Consider the following 22444-nt stretch of genomic DNA (forward strand, 5'->3'; position numbering starts at 1 on the left):
TTGATATTAGAACTATGAGATATATCTATTCCAAATTTAAACTGCAATGAAAACAGTAAGAATTTTTTTTAATACAGTAAAAAAGCAGTCAAACAAACAAAATATTGTTTGTTAACAAATCCAGAGACCTTTTCTTAAACCCTTCTCATGATTCATCATTGGACATTATTAATTCTTTCTTAAAGCTTTCTTCTTCCTTGACCAGATTCATTTCCTCTAACCCCTTATTGACATCCGCAGAATTTTCTTCTTAGACTTTTCCTAATTTCATACTGTTCTTATTAACTGTTCGGAAATCATTTTAAGGTCTTATTCTTTTTCAGAAGCAGGTCAACTTCAGGTGTTCTCCTTTTCTTTGGGGCAAAACAGAAAGAAAAGCCCCCATCCCTGAGGTTCTTCTCCCACGAGTGGAATGCGTTCTGTCCCCTTTGTTGTACTCGAGAGAAATGTGGAATCTTCTTTAAGGGTTTTACTAATCATTAGAAATAAGTACAAAAGTCCCCAAATTAAAACGTTTTAATCCTTGATCTATAAGCAGAAATTCCTTTCAATAGAAAAGAGGCTGAAAGTGTTGCAAAGGTGAGTTAGAAAGCATGCTGGCCAAAGGGAATCAGAGCGACATTTACTTTTCATGAATTCACTTAGTTCATGGTCGAGCCTTTGCATTACAGGGCCAGAGATGCTGAACCATGTTCTTTGGAAGTTTGCGTATAAAAATAAAAACACCAGGCTGTAGCGTCAGAGCCGACCTTCGCTCGCTCACTTCTCGGTGTCTACACCCGGCGGCCGTGCGGGCCAGAAGCGGTCCCGAAGAGTCAGACGCGGAGAGGAAGCAGGTGTGCAGGTCTAAGTGTCGCGGTGGCGCACTCTCCGCGAGAATCGGGAGGAGGAGGAGACTGCAAGGACAGGCCCAGGGGCAATGGCGTCCAAAGAGGAACAAGCAGTAAAAAATCTCAACGTGGAGAATGCCAAACAGGAAAATGAAAAAAAAGTATGAAAAGGAGCAAGCTGCTAATAAAGGAGAGCCTTTGGCCCTCCCTTTGGAAGCTGGTGAATATTGTATGCCTAGAGTAAATCGTAGGCGGTTCCGTGTTAGGCAGCCCATCCAGCAGTATAGATGGGACATGATTCAGAGGCTTGGAGAACCACAGGGGAGAACGAGAGAGGAGAATATGGAAAGGATTGGGGAGGAGATGAGACAGCTGACGGAAAAGCTGAGGGAAAAGCAGTTGTTCAGTCATAGACTGCGGGCAGTTAGCACCGACCTCCTTCCTCACCATGACCATCATGATGAGTTTTGCTTTATGCCTTGAATCCTGATGTTTTTCCTTAAGTTAATAGGAAGACACACCTTCCTAAAGTTAATGTTCTCAGTGTACCTTTATTGTCAACCTTTTGGTGTCACATGTTTCTTGTGGGTCTCCTATGACCAACTTCTAACAATGTTGTATTTTGACCCAAAATGTAAGATTCTGTCAGCAAGGGAGTTTTCCCCTATTGCATGGCAAGATGTTCAGTATATATTGTGAAGTTAATAAAGCAGTTTAAAAGACCAAAAAAAAAAAAATTTAAAATTTAAAAAAATAATAATAAATACACCAGTGTATTCAATTACAATGAAAATGAAATGGCTACTAATTTCATTTGCCCAGGATATTCTCTGTGTAGAAAAACTATACAAGAATTAAAATAATATCCAGAACTGTATTTGTTGAGAGAAAGAGAAGAATAAAAGGTTTAGTTGTATGATCTAAGTTGTAAGTTGTATGATCTATTTCCACTATCAGAACAAGATAGGTGTTTTGAACCTGCTCAGGAAACTTTCCCCTTTAGACAGGGAGCCTGCCAAATAGTTACTTCCCAGGCTTTTCCCCCCCCCGGATCAATTCCTGATTGAGACATTCCTGCTTTAGGTGAAGTCTTGCTCTGGCCAGAGATGCTTATTTCTGCTTTGATCCACTCCGCACTGACCTGTAACAGAGTTACTCAGGACAGCCTTTAAGTGTTTGGAGAATACCTTACCTCTGGACCACAAATACTGCTCTCCATTCATTTGCATACTAGATGTTCACGGGAAGTCCTCAATTTTTACTGCTGAGCAAAAACAATAAATAAATCAAGAATGAGTGAATGAACGAAGAAAGAAACAGAAAATCATAAATAGCTCCCAGTGCCAGAACAGAGCAGATATCCTCAAATCGGGTGAAGGACATATGCAGTTCCCTATTCCTTCTGCCTAACGCAATTCAGAAAAGCATTACAGAGCACGGAGCCTGCCAGGCTGGAAACTGCCAGAATGCAGCTCTTGCCTCACCTCCACCAGGCGACTCCGCCCTCCCTCCAGCTCTGCTCCAAGCCCTGACCACAAGTCAGCGAGGACTGAGCAAGCACCAGTCCACAAGGCCCCGGTCGTAATTTTATTTCACCAGTGACAACACCCACTTTCTAACTAATAAAACAGTAGAGGCGAAAAATGGATAAAAATAAAGCAAAGGTGAGAAGAGAAAACTGAAGAAAGGTTTTTAACAAGACACCTTTTAGCAAAATACAGCTGCAATGCTAGCACTGGAAACTCATCTCGGCACCCTCAGTCTCTCTCGGGAGTCAGGCCCCAGATCTGGGATTCAGACACCAGAACTGCAGCGTCCAGATAAACAAGACCGCGTCTGCTACTCTGGGCTTGGAGCTCTAAGGGTGGCCCGCCACCCAGTCCAGCTCCCGGGCGGGAACGGGCGCAACAGCAGCTCGTCGCGGCTGGAGGAGCCGCAAAAACAAGCAGCAAACCGCCGTGCTCCCGCCGAGACCCTCCCGGCCCGTCCCGACCCGCAACCACCGGGGAGAGAGAAAGCGAGAGAGAGGCTGTTCTCCCGACTCCGGCGCCTCGGCTCGCGCCGGCCCTTTCTCAGGCTGGGCGCGTTCCTTCCGCCCAGAGGGCAAAGAGTCCCACGCCCTCTAGTCCGCCTCCGCCCGCGCGCTAGAGCGCCCCCTAGGAAGGAAGCCGGAGAGGCGGCGGCTTCTCTGCGGCGATTTTATTAGCTCGGTTGGGGTTGCCGGGGCTGCCGGCGAGCGGGGCTTCCCCGCCCCTCCCCCTCTGCCTCCCCCTCCTTGCCCCTCCCCGCCCGGCGGCCGGAACCTCCCTGCGGAGCGGAGTGATACCGGCGGCGGCGTAGAGCGCGGCGCGGCCGACAGGGGCGCCCGGGACTGCGCGGGGCTAGCGGAGGGAGGAGGGGAGAGAGGCGGGGCCGGGGCGGGTTGTTGTGAGGCGACTGCGCTACTGCCGGACCGGGGCGGTTATGGCGGCTCCATATTAACACCCTCCTCCTCCTCCGCTGCCGCCGTCTCCTCCTCCTCCTCCTCTCCCTCCCGCCCGCACTCGTAAGCCATCTCCGCCTTCACCCTGACGCCTACCGCTTCCCCTCACCTTTCCCCCTCCCCTCTTCTACCATGCCCGGCATGATGGAGAAAGGGCCCGAGTTACTGGGGAAGAATCGATCGGCCAACGGCAGCGCCAAGAGCCCGGCGGGCGGCGGCGGCGCCTCGTCCACCAACGGCGGGCTGCACTACTCCGAGCCCGAGAGCGGCTGCAGTAGCGACGACGAGCACGGTGGTAGCCTCGAACTCCTCCCCGCCAGCCCGCCTGCCCCCCTCCCTCCTCCCCTCCCCCAGCCCCCTCCCCTCGCCGCGCTCCCGCCCTCCCTCCCCTCGGAGCCCGGGCGCTGCGGTAGCCTCGAACTCCCGGTGCAGTGCAGCAGCACCCCCCGCGACCCCCGTCCCCCCGCCCCTCGACCAATCCTCCGCCCTGCCCCCCCCCGCTCCCCGCCCCCATCCGCTGCCATCTCCCGGAGTGCCCGAGTTCATATCTTCCCATCCACACGCCGCTTCTTTCCTCCCTCCAGCAGATTTTATATTTTATTAAGTGTCTTTTCCTTTTTCTTTTTTTCTTCTTTTCTTCTTCTTCTCCCCTCCCCCCTCTTTCCTCTCTCTCTCTCTCTCCTTTTTCTTTTTGGCATTGCTTTGCAGATGTTGGGATGAGAGTCGGAGCTGAATACCAAGCTCGGATCCCTGAATTTGATCCAGGTAGATATATTTGCTTAAGCAAAACCCTGTCTCCCCTTTTCTGGGAATGGTTTAGGGTGGAAGGGGTAGAGGGGCTGCCGAGGTAGGGGTCACGGTGTGCGGTTGGGCGGGGATGCGGGGTTGGGATGGGCAGGCATCTGGTGGGGAGGCTGTCAGGCTTGGCAGGGCTGTGACACAGGGTGTGTGGGCAGATGTGTGCATTGCAAGGTTAACATGGTTCCTTCAGAGGCCACTGGCCCGCTGGTGGCATCGCCTTTCTGTCCCCATGAGCCTGGGGCGAGGTTGGGAGAGCAGAGGGAGGCGGCCCTTGGCGGATTCGAGGGTCTGAGGCTGGGGAAGGAGCGGCTGTTGGGCCGAGGCTGGAGGAGAGGGTGTGCAGGCTGCTTGGGGAAGAACCGTGCAAATGCCAGTTGCCACACCGCCGGCCCCCGGAGAGCGGAGGGCCGCGCTCAGTAAGGGCGGCGGATGCAGGGGCTGCTGTCATCGGCCGAGGCTGAGGGCGAACCTTGGCCGACCCGCTCGAACACGGGATTTTCTTTTTTCTTTCTTTTTAGCGAGGTGGTGTAGCTTTGGTCGCGACGGCTCTGCGAGTGTAGGAGCCGCGGAGAGAAAGGGATGGGGAAGGGGGGTGGGGAGAAGCCAGAGGCACACCTCGCCCTCCAGGCAGCCCTAGGAAGTCAGACCACAGGACAGTGGCAGCAGCTGCCAAGGAGACATTTTCTCCCCGAGCAGCCAGGTTCCAGCGTCCTCTGCTAACCCAGCTTGCGGGCTCCCTGTCTACTTTTCTCCAAACAGGCTCTCTGGCGGTCACGGGATTTCAGCCTGGACGGGGATTGGGCGAGAGTTCCGCATATGGAGGCGCCCTTGCTGGAGCCTCCCGGAGTGGAGCGTGTTCCTTCTCCCCACCCCAGACCCTCTTCAGTTCAGGCTTTGGATAGACTTTGAAGGAGCTCTTTTTTTTTTTTTTTTTTAAACCCCTTTCTCCCTTACAGTTGGTCAGTTTCTTGCCCCCTGTCCCCTTATAATAACATTGTGTCGGGCTTTTGAATTCTGTATTAGATATTAATAGGGCTTAATTGTGGTTTTTGGTGGGAGAGGGGAGGGATAGCGTCTTTACTTCGTTATAGGGTATGGGTGGCTATTGTTCATCCCCTGCCCATTACCACAATGCAGAAGCGTTTTAGGTAACATATCCTCCTGTCCTGAGGGGTAGGGTAAAATCATGAGTGTTAAAAGGATTGTTAGTGCAGTCTGTTTTTCAGTAGGTAAAACCAGTGATTCGAGTGCTCACTGGGTATGGGCTGCCTTCCAAACGACATAGCTGTTAGTATATTTTATTCAAAAGCTATCAAGTGTGTGTACTAGTGGTCTTCAAATAATTTTAAATGGTTTGTGAAACTAATTTTGTTTATTGATGTAGCTAGTAGGTGAATAACACTTTCGCATTACAAGGTATTAACTTGTTACTTGGAAAAAGCATGCTTTGGCTTAAAATAGACTGAATTCAGTTCCCAGGTATTTTATTTTTGTGCTCTGAGCAAGTTAGTGACCTTCCCTGATCCATAGTTTCCCTAGCTGTAAAATGGACATAAAAAAATGCTTCATGGAATTCTTATCAGAAATACCTGATTGGCATATGGCGGTTATTCAGTAAAAATCAAATTTGATAATTACGAACGATTCTGCATACATTTATATCTTTATGACTTGGGGCATTTATTGGTATTTTGCTTTTTTGGGAAATAATAAACTGACTTAAAAATTAGAATTCAACAACCAGAACTGTTTCGTAAGTTAAAAAACATATCTATATTTTTGCTCCATTAGATAGATTTATATTTCATAGACAGCTGTACACAGTTGATTGGGAGGTCTTACGTTTAAAAACCAGACTTTTTGCTGGAACAAATTTATATATGCCTTGGTCTAGATCACTGTAAAGGTTTTTTGTTTTGTTTTGTTTTCATTTCACGATAGAGAATAAAGTTCAAAATTTGAAAAATAATTCATTAAAAGTGCAGAACACTTCAGGTAGTTTCACATGGCCACTATTTGAATTATCCAGTTTGCTTGATCATCATTTTTTTTTTTTTATTACTTTAAGCCTAAGCAGAATATTTGTGGAAAAAAAAATCACTGCATTATTACATTTTTAAAAGTCATTTCAAGTTATTTACACAGATTATAATTGACACTTTCTATTAGGGTAAGAATATATGTCATTGGGGCACCTGGGTGGCTCAGTGGGTTAAAGCCTCTGCCTTCCGCTCAGGTCATGATCTCAGGGTCCTGGAATCGAGACCCGCATCTGGTTCTCTGCTCGGCGGGAGCCTGCTTCCTCCTCTCTCTATCTGCCTACTTGTGATCTCTGTCTGTCAAATAAATAAATAAAATCTTTTTAAAAAAAAAAGAATATATGTCACATTTTAAAAATTCATGTGTAAATTTTCTCCTTAATCTGCAGAAGAATACTGAACCTAGGGACACAACTAAAACCAGTTATCACTTAAACCTGGATAGGCTTTCCTATAACCATTATAAGCAAATCTTGTCAAGCAAATGTAGATTATCAGTTGTTAGACACTTTTTTTTAAAAGTAAATATTGAACCTCTATGCCTTTCAATACAGTGCCATTGGTCTATTTTATTCTAAGTGTTGTGCTATTGGGTGAAGTTTCATCAATTCAGTATACTTTGGTGAGAAATTAAAGATATTTAATAAAATATTTAATAAATATTTAATAAATATATAATAAAATATTTGATAAATGAAATATTTAATAAAAGAGGTATTTATTAATGATAGAAATTGAGGAATGGTCAGTATCTCTCTCTGCTTTTCTCTTTTCCTATACCTTCATCTTTAGTCTCATAAACCATTCAGTCTACCTTCATGGAGATTATTCAGCCATAACCAACTTATTTGGAAGAAAAATTCCCAAGGTACCAAGATTATTATGATCAGAATATAGGAAAATTAAAGGGGATTTATGTGTGTATGTGTGTTTAGGATATTTTTATTGAAGAAATTAATAGTGATAGAAATCAAACAATGAATTACTAAAATGAGTATTTTAGAAAATATGAGAATTGTGATTTAAATTGGAATTACTGAGTATAATTTTAGGAACAGTTTATGTTAATTAACACCATTGCTAAGAATGCCTTTATAGAAATTTACTGATTGGATTTGATTATTTTCTTTCTTTTTCTTTTTTTAAAAAGATTTTATTTATTTGTCAGAAAGAGAGATATAGAGTGTAAGCAGGGGGAGTGGCAGGCAGAGGGAGAAGCAGACTTCTTTCTGAGTAAGGAGCCCAGTGTGGGACTTGATCCCAGAGTCCTAGTATTTTGACCTGAGAAAGGCAGATGCTTAATCCACCCAGGCATCCCGGGATTTATTTTCTTAGGTGCTTTTTTTTTTTCCTTCAGATTTTTCACTTCCCAACTTTTATTTAGTGCCTCCTGCCTATTTGTGTATCAAGGAAGAGCAGTTTTGTGTGGCGATTAAATCTTCCCTCTTTTCATATGCCTTTTAGCTAATATGGTATAGTGTCCTTGACAAACTGCCTGAAGTATCCATGCCTTTATTTTGTGATTTGTGCAAGGAGATAATGTTAACCATATTAGATTAGGTGAAAATTAATGTCTATAAAGCAGTGGTTTTCAAAATGTTTTGCTTGTATATTCATAATAGAATTTTCTTTCTTTCTTTCTTTCTTTTTTTTTTTTTTAAAGATTTTATTTATTTATTTGACAGCGACACTGCAAGAGAGGGAACACAAGCAGGGGGAGTGGGAGAGGGAGAAGCAGGCTCTCCACGGAGCAGGGAGTCTGATGTGGGGCTCGATCCCAGGACCATGGGATCATGACCTGAGCCGAAGGCAGCCACTTAACGACTGAGCCACCCAGGCACCCCCATAAAAGAATTTTCAAAAAAATTTTCTCGTGTATTTTTGACATCACTTGTTGCTATGTTAAAATAGTTGAAAAACATAATCTCCAGTGTATTGAAAATACTAGGACTTTGAAATAAAGCCATTATATCCTTGTTTTAAATGCATCCAGTTAAATATAAATAGTACAGTAATATGATAGTATCTATAAGAAGTATGGAGAGGTGAATAGCATGAAAGTTTACATTTTTCCTTTTTATCTTCAAATTTATTGCCATGGATTTTACCCATGGAATTTTATATTTTTGTGCTTGAAAGTGCTTTACTGATCAACTAATTTCTCTACCATTGTAATATATATTCTTGTGAACATAAGGTTCTAAGTGTTAAGTCTCTTTTGGTTTGAGTTATTACAATTGATGTATAATTGATTGAAATTGTAATAGCTATGATGCCTTAAGTAAAGGAGAGTCTTGCTTGACACCCTTCGTTTGGCACTGTAGAAGTCTTAAAATGTTAGGTGATATACTCTTCTTAGACGTGGGATGGGGTAAAAGAGCTGCCCCCCCCCCCTTTTTTTTTTGGTAAGTGAGGGAAGGGCATCTGTGAAAGAGGTCATATATAAGTAGAATGAACAGCTAGCTCTGACTGCAGGTGGGTTCTCAGGCAGATTGTCTTGGGGAAGAGCACAAATGGAAGCTGAAGTTCTGAAAATTAATTCCCATAAAACTTACTTATGTTTATATAACCCTTGGAAAGTCATTATTTATCCCAATATGAAGGTAGTGAATTAAATATGTGAGAGCCTACTTCATAAATTGGGAGAACTTTAACAAATATTTGGTGTTTCTTAATATTCTCAGTACTTAAGGTCTTTTTTTTTTTTTAAGGTTATTTATTGATTGGAGAGAGAGAGAGAGAGAATGAAAGAGAGAGAGAGCATGAGAGGGGAGACATCAGAGGGAGAAGCAGACTCCCCCGCTGAGCAGGGAGCCTGATGTGGAACTCCATCCTGGGACTCAGGATCAGGACCTGAGCCGAAGGCAACTGCTAAACCAACTGAGCCATCCAGGCACCCCTTAAGTTCTTTCCTATAGGATATTTGTCCCATGATTTCTGTAGAACTCCTTATTCTAAATGTCCTAAATCTAAGAAGTAGATTTATTTATTTTTTATTTTTTATAAAAGATTTTATTTATTTGAGAGAGAGAGTGAGAGAACAAGGGGGAGGAGGCACAGGGGGAGAAGCAGGCTCCCCTGCAGAGCAGGGATTCCAATGTGGAACTTGATCCCAGAACCCAGGTGCCCCTCAAAATTATATTTTTGTTTTTTAGTTGTTGGTTTTTCCCAGTTGATCTCATAAATGTACTTACCAACTGCAGTTAAGGTATTTAAAAGATTTCAAAATGATTAAACTTTTAAGTGTTTCATTTCATACTTTTAAAAATTGTTTAATAATTTTGTTTTCAGAACTGTCATGCTAATACATAGTCTTTAAAAATGATGGTAGCTTGCTATCTAGGTTTTGGGTTTTTTTTTTTTTTTCATCTGTTTGGAAGATAAGATACTTCTAAGGTTGGATTATTTCGTTGGTGAGGCAAGCTTGATTTTCAGTATTTTTTTTTTTAAGATTTATTTATTTGTCAGAGAGAGAACACACTCACACAAGCAGGAAGAGTGGCAGGCAGCGGAAGAAGTAGGCTCTCTGCTGAGTAAAGAGCCTGATGTGGGACTCGATCCCAGGACTCAATTATGACCTGAGCAGAACACAGATGCTTAACTGACTGAGCCACCCAAGCATCCCCTCAGTATTATTTCTGAGTTATCAGACAGGTTTGAGATATAATATTAAATATTGTTACACACAGGGGTGCCTGGGTGGCTCACTGGGTTAAAGCCTCTGCCTTCGGCTCAGGTCATGATCCCAGGGTTCTGGGATCGAGCCCCACATCAGGCTCTGTGCTCAGCAGGGAGCCTGCTTTCTCCTCTCTCTCTTTCTGCCTGCCTCTCTGCCTACCTGTGATCTCTGTCTGTCAAATAAATAAAATCTTTTTAAAAATAAATAAGTAAATAGTTACACATAAAAGCAAAATAAATATTGACTTTAAGTCCTTGAGATACAATTTGTCTTCAACTTTTACAATGGAAAGGATAAAATTATTGTATGCAAATCATCCTGAGGGGTACAGTGTATGTGTTGTGCTGAGTCCTGTGTATTGGGTAAGACTGATGAGTTACAGACTTATACCCCTGAAACAAATAATACATTATATGTTAATAATAAAATAATACAAGTTACTTTCTCCTTTTATAGGAGAGAAGTCAGGTCTGAGTTTTTAGGAAAAAAAAAAAAAGTCATTTCAGCTATCCAGTCTCATTTTCAAGGGATTGGTGAGAGAAGGCATTAGCTGTTTATGTTAGAGCCCCATAAGGTTTTATTCATTTGTGTTATTTGATAAGGTGACAAGAAGTCTTTTCAGAGTAGAGATTGAATGGAACAAGAAAGGACTTACAGTGAGCATATACTAGTAATAATAATGTTTAGGTAATGCTTACTGTATGCCAGGTACTTTGCATACATTTATTTAATTTTTTAATAATTCTGTGAAGTAGGTTCTCATCTTCCCTATTTTTTTTTTTTTTTTGAGATTGATTTGTTTTAGGGAGAGAGCTGGCGAGCAAGTGGGGGTGGGGCTGGGAGGAGCCAGGAAGAGAGGAAGAGACAAATCCTCAAGCAGACCCCCCACTGAGTAGGAAGCCTGGCATGGGGACTCATTGTGGGGTCTGGATCCCAGGACTCTGAGATCCTGACCTGAGCTGAATTCCATAGTCAGGTGCTTAACTGTTAGACTGAGCTATCCTGGCATCCCTCATCAGTGTTTTTAAAGAATTACACTAAGGCACGGACAACATGGCTAAATTTCCCTAAGATGACAAAGCTTGGAAATGGCAGAGCTTGGATTCGAATTAGAGTCTGGCTCTGTAATGGTTACACTCTTAACCATTATATTAAAATACCTCATTTCTTGTGAATATCAGTCATCCCATGGGCCTAGCTGACACATACATGATTGAAAATGGTGGAGTTTAGTTCAAGGTTAGGAAAAGAACAATGTGGGGATGCCTGGGTGGCTCAGTGGGTTAAAGCCTCTGCCTTCAGTTCAGGTCATGATCCCAGGGTGCTGGGATTGAGCCCTGCTTGGGGATCCCTGCTTAGTGGAGAGTCTACTTATCCCTCTCCCCATTTCCCACTCATGTGCTCTTTCTCTCTCAAATAAATAAAATCTTTGAGGAAAAAAAAAAAAGGAACACTGTGAAAAGCCTAGTTAGTCATTTCCTGCTACGAGACACAATTATTACTCTCCCTATTAGCATCCCCTACTCCCATGTTAGAAGAGCTGTTAGTCCCCACAGCTTGGATGCCAGTTTTTGTCAGACCAGGCCCTTAATTGTAGTCCTAAGAATTTTGTGGGAAACCTAACTGTTTATCTTCTGGGGAAAAAATACAAAAAATAGTTTATATCTGTGTGAGAAGAGATATTTCATGAAGGTATTTTAATTAAGATTTTCTGTAATGCAAGAATCAGATGCAAAAAATATGTTTAAATATTAAGCATGATAACACTCTTAAGACTTGAGACTTAATGGAAACCTTTCTTTGTTGCACTCCTTATTAAGTAGGATTTAAATTATCTTATTGTTATAATTCATTGTGAAAAAGAAAAAGCCCATGCTGAAGAAGTTTAGAATACTCACTAGAAATAGTAGTAGATAAAGACTTCTGACCATCTTGGATATGTCTGTTTTATTTCCACTGAGTGACTGCCAGTTTTGCTTTTGTGTTTATATTTTATGTGGTTAGAAATTTAATATAGATCTTATTTTTGAAGTTTTTAAAAAACTTGAAATTTGTTTCATTGAATATAATTTTAGATAATGTACTTCTACTTTGCATTTTTTTAAAGTCTTAGATTTTTGTCCTCTTTATTAAAGATATGGCAAAATGCAGTAGGTTTTGCTTTTAGATTCATTTATAAATATGATTTTTCTAATTCTTTGGTACTATTCTCTCATTTCTCTTTTTTCCATCCTAAATTTTTCCCTAGAGTAAAACACATACAATTTTTAAACAATCTTAGCTTCATATTTTCACTAACAGTATATAATTATAATTTTCTGTAGTGTGTTGATTGAATATGCAATAGTGATGTGTAGTGATTCTCCAAAAGTTAAAAACTACTAAACTATATTAGATTATTCTTGGATAGATAACTTCTCTAGATTGATGTTATACCCTTAGTTCCTTTACCCCTGGAGGTGAGTGTTCTTTATTCCAAATATCTTATAACTTTATGAATGATTATAGTTTAACCTCAAAATTCTGTTAATGTTTTATGAATAATGAGTAATTTTGGAATTTTTGCCATTTGTTGGTGGTAGCTATCAATACCTCACAAAAGTCAATTATGATACATTCATAGACAAGTGTTTAAGTAGGTAGCAACAATGCTTCATTTCTTGATAGTTTTAATTAACTTGAATGCACCTAGGAATTAGAAAGAATCCAGAAAAAGACCACCGAGTAATTAAAAGACAGAACCCACAGGCATGCATTTGGCACTGGGACAGCTGCGTTGGGCTTTCATTCAGTCTCTATCCTTGATGTAGTATTAATAGAGCTTGATTTTTCTGACTTTTTAGATTATAACAGGTTAGAAATAAGCAACAGTAATGTTGTGCTTCTACGTTTGGAGGTGGACTTTGATTATTTCAAGGAGAAACAGCATTATTAACTTTTACATTTTTTGACTTTGTTTTCCTCTTAAACAGAGCACATAATTTTATAATTATAAACTGTAATAAGTGAAATTAATGCTCAAAAGGAACAGTTGGTAGACTCACAAGGAATAAGATTAAATAAAAAACATAAAAAGCAGATATAAGTATTTTTGAATGATGGTAGTCTTGACCCATTTAGTTATGGGGCAAACAGATATAACTCACCACCTGAGGTATTCTCTAGTTTTAAAAGTCAGAATTTTTAATGACTCACAAATAATGTTTAGACGGTTAAATCAAATGTATTACCTGTCAAGAAATAGGGCTATAGGGGCGCCTGGGTGGCTCAGTGGGTTAAAGCCTCTGCCTTTGGCTCGGGTCATGATCCCAGGGTCCTGGGATCGAGCCCCACATCGGGCTCTCTGCTCAGCAGAGAGCCTGCTTCCCTCTCTCTCTCTCTGCCTGCCTCTCTGCCTACTTGTGCTTTCTGTCAAATAAATAAATAAAATCTTTAAAAAAAAAAAAGAAATAAGGCTCTATAGTGTATTTAAGAAAGTCTTTCTTTTTAATTTAAATGGGGTTAACTTCAGTTTTTGTGAAATTTTCTTCAATTCTATAAATGAAATACTTAGTATATTTAATGTAAAATCTGTTTTTCTTCTGTTTCCTTGTACTTGGTTCCTTTGTCCTCTTGCAGGTACTGTACTAAAATAGGAAAAAATTTACTTTGTTTATACTTAATTTTAAATTAAGTATACATAAAATCCATCATATTTAAAGTAATGAATTTTTTTCCCTAGGTGCTACAAAGTACACAGATAAAGATAATGGAGGAATGCTTGTGTGGTCACCATATCACAGTATCCCAGATGCTAAATGTAAGTTTTCTGAAATTGAATGTTTATGTCAATAGGATTCTATCAACCAATTCTAAATACAACTTATATTTGTTTTGGGTCGCTGAGATTCTCATAAGAAAACAGTTTGTCTTTGTTTTGTTTTTTGATGGAGGTTGTTATATTAGAATGTTTTTCCTTTTGAAAGATAGTGGGTTGATCATTCCAATTTGTGTCAGGCCCAGGAAGACTGAAAATACCTAGGATCTGATGGCATTGCTGCTTAAATCCTCAAGCAGGGGAGGGAGTTACTATGTAGACATCTGCACAGGCTTTTCCTCAGTATATGGAGCTGTAAAGAAATGCCTTCAAACTTCAGAGAGCCCACTATCATTACCATTTTAAAGAGGAAAGGGGAAAGAACTGACTTCAGCAGCCATCAATCAGGTCATCTTTGAGCTCTCCATTTCTGGACGGAGACCTTCTGGATCATTGACCATGCACTTCTTGAATCATGGTGTGGCTTTAGACTTCAATGTGATGTAGCGGACCTGATCCTTTGCGGCACATCAGATATAGGAAACGTGCAGGTAACAAAACTAAGATCCCCACCCCTCCATTCAGTTATTTTTGAATTTGTTAATTAGACAAACAGAAAACCACCGCACAGCTATTCTTGCAGCTGTAAAATAATCTTGTCTTATAAAAATATTTACGAAATCTTAGAGATGTCCCATAATGGTTTATTTAGTCCTATAAAAATTAATGATGTTCTGTATGTCATGTGAATAGTAAGCTAAGCGTACTTCTTGATGCAATAAGAGAACTAAAAATTGAAAATTGAGTATGATGCTGCATACCTGATAATTCTTCCTATTTGACAGTTTGGGAATACCAGCAAAAGGTCTAGCTGGTAATCTAGGAATTACATGCCCTTGAGGCATTCTTAACAGAAAACACAAAATTGTACATTTGGCCTGGGACTGTATACTGAGAAACCTGAGGGAGATTATCAGGTTTCTCTGGTTCAGTTCTTGTTACATGGCAAAGGTTTTCATTCATAAACTGAGCATCAGGGTATCACTGACTCCTGCTGTCCTACCACTGTTTTGTACAGTGGTGCGTTTCTTAAGAAGGTGGAAAATAAAATTTAGAAAGCTAGCATATCCTGATTGTGTGGTGCCCATGTAGAATATTCTAGACCAAAGATATCGGGCAGTGGATTCAGCTCTGGCTGTGCACTAGAATCATGTGGAGGAACTTTTAAAAGACAGTGCTGATGTCTAGTGTCTATCTCAAACCAATTAAATCAGAATCTTAAGGGTTGGAGTCTGGACTTAACTTTTAATTTTTTTATTTTATTCATTCATTTGTCTTTAAAGACTTTATTTTTTAGTAATCTCTGTACCCCACATGGGGCTTGAACTCGTGACTCCAAGATCAAGAGTTGCATTCTCTTTCGACCGATACAGCTGGGTGCTCCTGAGCTTCCTTTTTAAAAGCTCCCCCACTGATTCTAATGCACATCCAAAGTTGGAAACCATAGATTGAATGGTATTGTTTAGCCTTCTACTTATAGGACTGTAGGACATTTTTGTTAAAAACAGCATATATTTAGGCCTATCTTATGTTTAAGTACTATGTATTTAAATTCTAAACAAAAGACAATATTTGGATTTTCTTCAAAAGTTTAGTCTTAGGGAACTATAATAGCATCCATCGAAAATAGTTACTATTCTAACAGCATTATTGTTATAATATCATTTTTATATATTAAATTATCTTAACATTGACTAATAGTAATAGCAAACTCATATAAAGTACCTAAAATGTACCATGTGTTATTCTAAACAGTTGATTATAATATATCTCATTTAATCCTAGGAAGAAGGTACTATTTTAGAGTGATAAAAGTAAGGTACAGAAAGGAAGAGTTAATTGCCTATAGTCAAAAAACTCTCAACAAGGCTGAGAATCAAGCCCTGATAGACTAGCTGTTCTGGGATCAGAATTCTTAACCTCTGCTTCTCCATATATATATATATATATATGCACTTTATATATAAACTTTTAAAAAGGATCAAACAGGAATGACTATATGAATTTCACTTAAAACAGTCCTGCTGACTGAAATGGCAGACTTCTCAGAAATAAGGCCTTAAAATAGCTAGTACCTCATCATTGAAGCTGTGCTTATCTAAGTAGTTTTTTGGCTTGATTACATATGGATGTTGAACGAAAATGGAATATTCAGATACCTTATGTATAGCTTGCAAGAAGAGCTGAAGAAAATTTAGGGCTACTGAAGCATACTTGAACATGTCATTATTAAGTATAGCTGACAGAACCATAGATAAACCATCCTTTGTACAGCAGTCAGAAGTGGGAAGGTAAAGGCTTTGGGCCAACTCTTACTATGAGATGGGATCTGAAGCAGCTAAATCTCTTCAAATAAAGACTGTAACAGAAAAATGAAGAAATTATCTAATATTCTACACAGTAGTTAGGTTCTATTGACTATGTACAGACTATTCTTTTTTGTATACAAAAATAGTTAAATGGCATTGAATTTAATAAGTATGTGCTATATAATCTTAGAGATAAATCATACTAAGTAAGATTTTAAATCAAGGAAGGCTCTGCTTCTGATTATAGAAATAGAAGTCTTTTTTTGTAACATTTCATGGAAAATGACTTTTCCCTGGAAGAGCCCTAGAATATAATATTTTTATTTTGCTTTGTTTAAAAAAAAAAAAAAAGCCCTGCGCACCTGAAGTAAATATAGTTATATAACATTGTTTCATTGCAGTGGATGAATATATTGCAATTGCAAAGGAGAAACATGGCTACAATGTGGAACAGGTATGTAGAGAAACATTTTAGTATTAAAGCTTGCCTCAGTACTTAACAAAACCAAAGAACATCTGGTTGGTTCTATCCTAAGAAATTGCAGTTCCATCAATTTTATAGATAACATAAGAAGCCTAGTAAAGTCTGACCTTTTAAACTTAGGGATTTTGCTTTTATTTTAAACATTGTTCATCTCAAGGGCTTGAATATTTTTCTCTCAATACCTCTGTTTCTTATTCTGCTTTGCGTTTTAAAAGTATCTCAAAGCCTTTAGATTATTCTGGCAAATGCTAACCAAAAAGGGAATTTTTTTTTTTTTTGAGTACAGGTAATTCTCTCTGATTTTTTTTTAAAATTTTATTTATTTATTTGACAGAGAGAGGGAGTGAGAGAGAGAGATCACAAGTAGGCAGAGAGGCAGGCAGAGGGAGAGAGGGAAGCAGGCTCCTTGCTGAGCAGAGAACCCGATGCGGGACTCCATCCCAGAATCCATAGACCATGACCTGAGCCGAAGGCAGAAGCTTAACCCACTGAGCCACCCAGGCACCCCAGTTCTCTCTGATCTTTTAATCTGAAAGACCTAGAAGTTAAACTTTTTATTTAGTATTTAAGACTTCTCAATTTTGAATGAAATAACTTATGAAGGGCTTTTCTTTTTTTTTTTTTTAAGATTTTATTTATTTATTTGACAGAGAGAGATCACAAGCAGGCAGAGAGGCAGGCAGAGAGAGAGGAGGAAGCAGGCTCCCTGCTGAGCAGAGAGCCCGATGCGGGACTCGATCTCAGGACCCTGAGATCATGACCTGAGCCGAAGGCAGTGGCTTAACCCACTGAGCCACCCAGGCGCCCCTGAAGGGCTTTTCTTAAATTTAATTTTTAATTCTTTAATTTACTTGTGGGGGCTTTTTTTAATTAGATAATTTTAAAAGAAGATCTATTTGGGGCATATGGTTCATTATCCCTTGTAGTGAAGGAATGAAGAACATGAAAAAAGAAAAATGAAATATAGATTCTTAAATGTTTTCAACTAATTATTAGATCAACCTTTATCATAAGTAATAGTAAAATGAATTATCTGTAATCTGCACTATTAAGAGCTAATTTTATAGTCATTACCATGGCTAAATAATACAAAGTCATTTCTAGAAATTGAGATGTTTATCTAAACATAGTTAATTTTTTTGTGAATTTTGAAGCCTTTGATTATTTTGTTTTTAATTTTTGGCTTTCTGTTTAATATTTGTTTGAGATGTTAATCCTTTAAAATGTGACTGCACATATGTTTATTTTCATGTTCATTTTAAAGGAGTGTTACTGAAGTACAGAAATTAATTTTAAAATGCATTATTTGAAAAGTTGCTAAATCTCTTCTTAAAAATGAAATTGGTACTTGATACCTTATAGGAAAGATAAAGACCTACAACTTAACAATAGAAGGGAAGGTTATGGAAGGTTAGAAATTCCCCATTTTGGGTTTTACTATGATTTGGTGATAAAGTCATTGAAGTTATCAATATGCCTCATAATGATTCTTTCTATGCATTATGATAATAAAGAACTTTAAGAAATATATGTGGTAAATATTATTAAGATTGCATTGAAGTACTCCTTGGAACTGTTCGCCCATGGTACTTCTAAAAGGTTAAAACAAATATTTCTCTACTACGTTTCAAGTGAGCACTTCTTTGATAGTTTTCTTCAAATATTTACTGGACATTTTTCCTTTTAGCATGTTTTCTCCACACATTGACAAATGAGTAAATATGGGTCAGTCTTAATACGAGTCAACAAACCTGCTTTAGTAATTATAGTCACTCTCTTCAGTTCACTGTTTTTCTTAGATTATGCAGCAAATGTGGTATGTAAGAACATTCACTGTTCTGAGGCCCTGATTTAAAAGAGATAAATAAATGAGGTCTACCTGGGCATCCCTGATTAAAAGCTCTAAACTGTGAGTGTATCTTCAGTTGAAGTCATGGGCTTAAGATTTTAACCTAATTTGTGTTTAACTCTCTTAAGTGTGATGGAACATAAGTCCATTAAAACCAAAGGGGAATGATTTCTCTTCAAAGGCTCTTGGCATGTTGTTCTGGCATAAACATAACATTGAGAAGTCCCTTGCTGATCTCCCTAATTTCACTCCCTTTCCGGATGAGTGGACAGTGGAAGATAAAGTCCTGTTTGAACAAGCCTTTAGTTTTCATGGGAAGAGCTTTCACAGGATTCAGCAAATGGTATGGTAATTTTAGTTTTATTGTAATTTGTGCCTGAAAGATTTGCTATTATTAAACACTTCCCAATTCTTAAAAACAAAAAAGTTTTCAGTCTAATTTTAATGTTTAAAAGTATTTGATACCTATATATTTGATACCTATATCAGATACCTATATATTTGTATATACTCTTATTTTTTTTTAATATTTTATTTATTTATTTGTCAGAAAGTTAGAGTACAGGCAGGCAGAGTGGCAGGTAGAGGCAGAGGGAGAAGCAGACTCCCTACAGAGCAAGGAGCCCGATGTGGGACTCGATCCCAGAACCCTGAGAACATGACCTGAGCCAAAGGCAGCCGCTTAACCAACTGAGCCACCCAGGCATCCCTGTATATACCCTATTTTTGATAACCACTCAACTGCATGACAGTTATATACTATTTCATCATAATTTTTTGTTATGATTTAAATATATGTGTATTAAATGTGGTTCTAGGAAGAAAATCACAATTTCATTTTTATTTTAAATGTTTTCATTTTTTAACATTAGGGTTTTCTAATATATTCTTTTGGATATGAAAATCAATTTTTGAAAATTCTGTATTTTAATATTATACAGGCACTATTGTTTTTAAGGAGAAAAACTCTTTATTTCTAGTTTTTAAATTTTTAGTATTGTGTCAAAAGAATATAAACCTGAGAATTTGCTGCATTAGAATCTCTTAACCTGAATGGATGAAAATTAGATAATGTTTGCAAATATATCTAAGTATTAAAGAGAGCCTTGTTTGCCAGTATGACAAATCAGTGCATGATGATTAGTCATTTTAATACCCAGAGACTTTATTTGGTAGCTACAGTCTGATTTTATTATTTATCATCTTAAAACCTAGAGTTAAGACAATAATTTAAAAAATTCATTGTTGAAAATTGAACAGCTTTTCTTGAAAACGTGATGCTAAGTGACAGAAGCCAGGCATAAAAGGTCATATAGTATATGAGCCCATTTATATGAAATGTCCAGAATAGACAAATCCATAGAAATAGAAAGTAGATGACTTGTTGCCAGAGACTGGGGTAAGGGAAGACCAGAGGATGACTACTGGTGTTTCTTTTTGAACTTAGGAAAATGTCTGGAATTACGTAGTGATGTTTGCAGAACTTAGTGAATATGCTAGAAACCACTGCATTGTACATTTTAAATTGGTAAATTTTGAGGCATGTTAATTACGTATTAGTTTTAAAATTTCAACTTACAGAGGTGGGAAGAGAAGAGTAACTCTTTAAGAAAAACAAATACCGAAAGCTAATGTTGTGCTGGGAACATCTGGGTGCATTGTTTACCATGTTTGTGATACTGTTGTCTCTCCTTTCTTCTTGGAACAAATAGGAATGTTCAGAAATGTCGATGACATGGGTGTGGTGGGTTACTATGGCTGTAACAGTACTTTTTAGTTCTATAATTCATAAATATACCCATGAAAATATTTTTCATCTATGCCTTTAAGTATCAAAGAATAGTATCAGAAATATTATTCATTCTGTTAATCAGAATTTGTAAATTAAATTTGCTGATATTAACATGACTTTTTTTTTTCAAGCTTCCAGATAAGACAATTGCTAGCCTTGTAAAATATTACTATTCCTGGAAAAAAACTCGATCCAGGACAAGCTTGATGGATCGCCAGGCTCGTAAACTAGCCAATAGACATAATCAGGGTGACAGGTAGGTTGGATGCCTTTATATAGTTACATTGTTAGGACACTTACTGAATTGTTTACACTTCCTAAGGCAGAAAAATTATTGCAACACATTGTAAATGTAAATGTAATGTAACCTTCCATTCAAGATGTTTTGTCTCTGGCAGGAAGAGTTGAGTGATCAGAAATCTTAATAGTAAGGACTTTTCTTTAACTGTTAATTGTAGCCAGCAGACAACTGTGTTGTACATGAGCTGTGTTTAACTCTACTTGCAAGTGCTTCCTTTTAGTACCGATATAGTCAGTACATATATTTAGAATACATTAAGAAACACACTCTCTAGAACATGCTTTTTCCATAATTGCCTGAGCACCATTACCTGACTAACTGAAGTCCGCATTATTGTAGCTGTATGTTTCTGGTGGTATAAAACCGTTCTGCTTACTGGTGTTTATCTTTATCCTCCAACTGGAGAGATGAAATAATCAGTACTATATCAAATTAATATATGTGTTCTCTTTCCCAAATGGTATTCTTTCTAAATATCTATCCTAATGGGTCTCTGTTTTTTCGGTATACATGTTTGCTAACATGATTCTATATACCCCAAAAGATAAATGTTTCTAAACACTACAGCAGTCTAAATTATAGGAGGTAATCTTCCCAAGGACACTCTTGTTTTTTTTGGAAAATGTCTAGTGAAATTATTAGCAAGGTATATTGCAATTTAATAAACTCCCGGAATAGAATAAAAAGGGAATTAAGTTTACTAATCTTTGTTTCTTCTCAGTGATGATGATGTGGAAGAAACACACCCAATGGATGGAAATGATAGTGATTATGATCCAAAAAAAGAAGCCAAGAAAGAGGTAATGGTGATCATTAGAGTGCTTGTAACTGTTCTACAAATCCATGCAAAGAAGAATGAACTATACTTCATGTTAAGAAAAACGTTTTTATATCATAATGTAGGAAGTAGTAATTTTCAGTGTTAGAGAGTTTTGGAAAAATATCTAGAACTACCAGTTAGCCAGTAGATTAAATAATTATTGGGTTATCACATCCACTCAGAAGTATAAAAGCCCTGTCACAATCGCTAGTCCTTAATCCAGAGAAAAGAAATAAAACGCCCTCAGATGATATAGTATGATATAATAGAGTATAAAATTAAGCTTTCTAGTTTTGTTACCCAGTTTTTCTTAAAAACACGTGTTTTGGTCCATATTATAGCAAATTAGAAATTAGAAATTAGATCTCCCTCAACTTACAATGAGGGTACATCCCAGTAAACTCATCATAAAGTGAAAATATTGCAAGTCAGAAATGTATTTAATATACCTAATCTAGCAAACATCATCACTTAGCGTAGCCTACCTTAAACATGCTCATAACATTCATTAGCCTATAGTTGGGCAAAATGATCTAACACAGAGCCTGCTTTATAATAAAGTGTTGAGTATTTCATATAGTTGAATACTGTACTGAAAGTGAAACACAGAATGATTGTAAATATTCACAGTGGTTGTCAGTGTATCGGTTGTTTTCGTGTCCACTTGGCTGACTGGGAGCTGCAGCTCACTGCTACCGCCTAGCATTATGAAAGAGCATTTTACTGCATATTGCTAGCTTGGAATAAGAAGAAAATTCAAAGTACAGTTTCTGTTGAGTTCCTGTGACTTTCACACCATCATAAATTTGAAAAATTGTAACCAGAACCATTATAAGTTGGTGATGATCTGTAGTAGTGGTATACTGACAGCAAAGGAAGAGATGGAAGAATCCTTAGCTAGAAAAGCACTCCTGTTCCTCCAAATGATGATGGTGATGATGATGATTTACAATCACTAGGAAAGGGGTGCCTGGGGGGCTCAGTGGGTTAAAGCCTCTGCCTTCTGCTCAGGTCATGAATCCAGGGTCCTGGGATCGAGCCCTGCATTGGGCTTTCTGCTCCAAGGAGAGCCTGCTTCCTCCTCTCTGCCTGCTTCTCTGCCTACTTGTGATCTCTGTCTGTCAAATAAATAAATAAAATCTTTTAAAAAAATCACTAGGAAAAGGCTAAATTGATATACCGACTCATTTATGTAGGCAAGG

At 38.7% G+C, this 22444-nt stretch overlaps 1 protein-coding gene and 1 pseudogene across 6 annotated transcripts in view; both read left to right on the plus strand.

Moving 5' to 3' along the window:
- Window positions 1-816: 816 nt before the first annotated feature.
- LOC123393823 lies at window positions 817-1328 on the plus strand (annotated as a pseudogene).
- A 1942-nt stretch (window positions 1329-3270) lies between these two features.
- LOC101673947 (REST corepressor 3) overlaps window positions 3271-22444 on the plus strand; it is a 51097-nt gene continuing 31923 nt past the window's right edge. For 2 of the 6 annotated variants that reach the window (XM_045087066.1, XM_045087069.1), the window contains exons 1-7: window positions 3272-3607; window positions 4021-4077; window positions 13553-13630; window positions 16398-16450; window positions 18511-18672; window positions 20253-20377; window positions 21144-21222. In XM_045087066.1, the coding sequence (XP_044943001.1) occupies window positions 3445-3607; window positions 4021-4077; window positions 13553-13630; window positions 16398-16450; window positions 18511-18672; window positions 20253-20377; window positions 21144-21222 (717 nt within the window). In that variant the 5' untranslated portion in view covers window positions 3272-3444. Of the gene's footprint in view, window positions 3608-4020; window positions 4078-13552; window positions 13631-13827; window positions 14179-16397; window positions 16451-18510; window positions 18673-20252; window positions 20378-21143; window positions 21223-22444 lie in introns of those variants that run through there. The other 4 variants (XM_045087067.1, XM_045087070.1, XM_045087068.1 and 1 more) reach the window with 3 other exon arrangements.

This window comes from Mustela putorius, unplaced genomic scaffold (genome assembly GCF_011764305.1).
Source record: "Mustela putorius furo isolate JIRA1106 unplaced genomic scaffold, ASM1176430v1.1 tig00001012_pilon_pilon_pilon, whole genome shotgun sequence".
NCBI classification, from domain to species: Eukaryota; Metazoa; Chordata; class Mammalia; order Carnivora; family Mustelidae; genus Mustela; species Mustela putorius.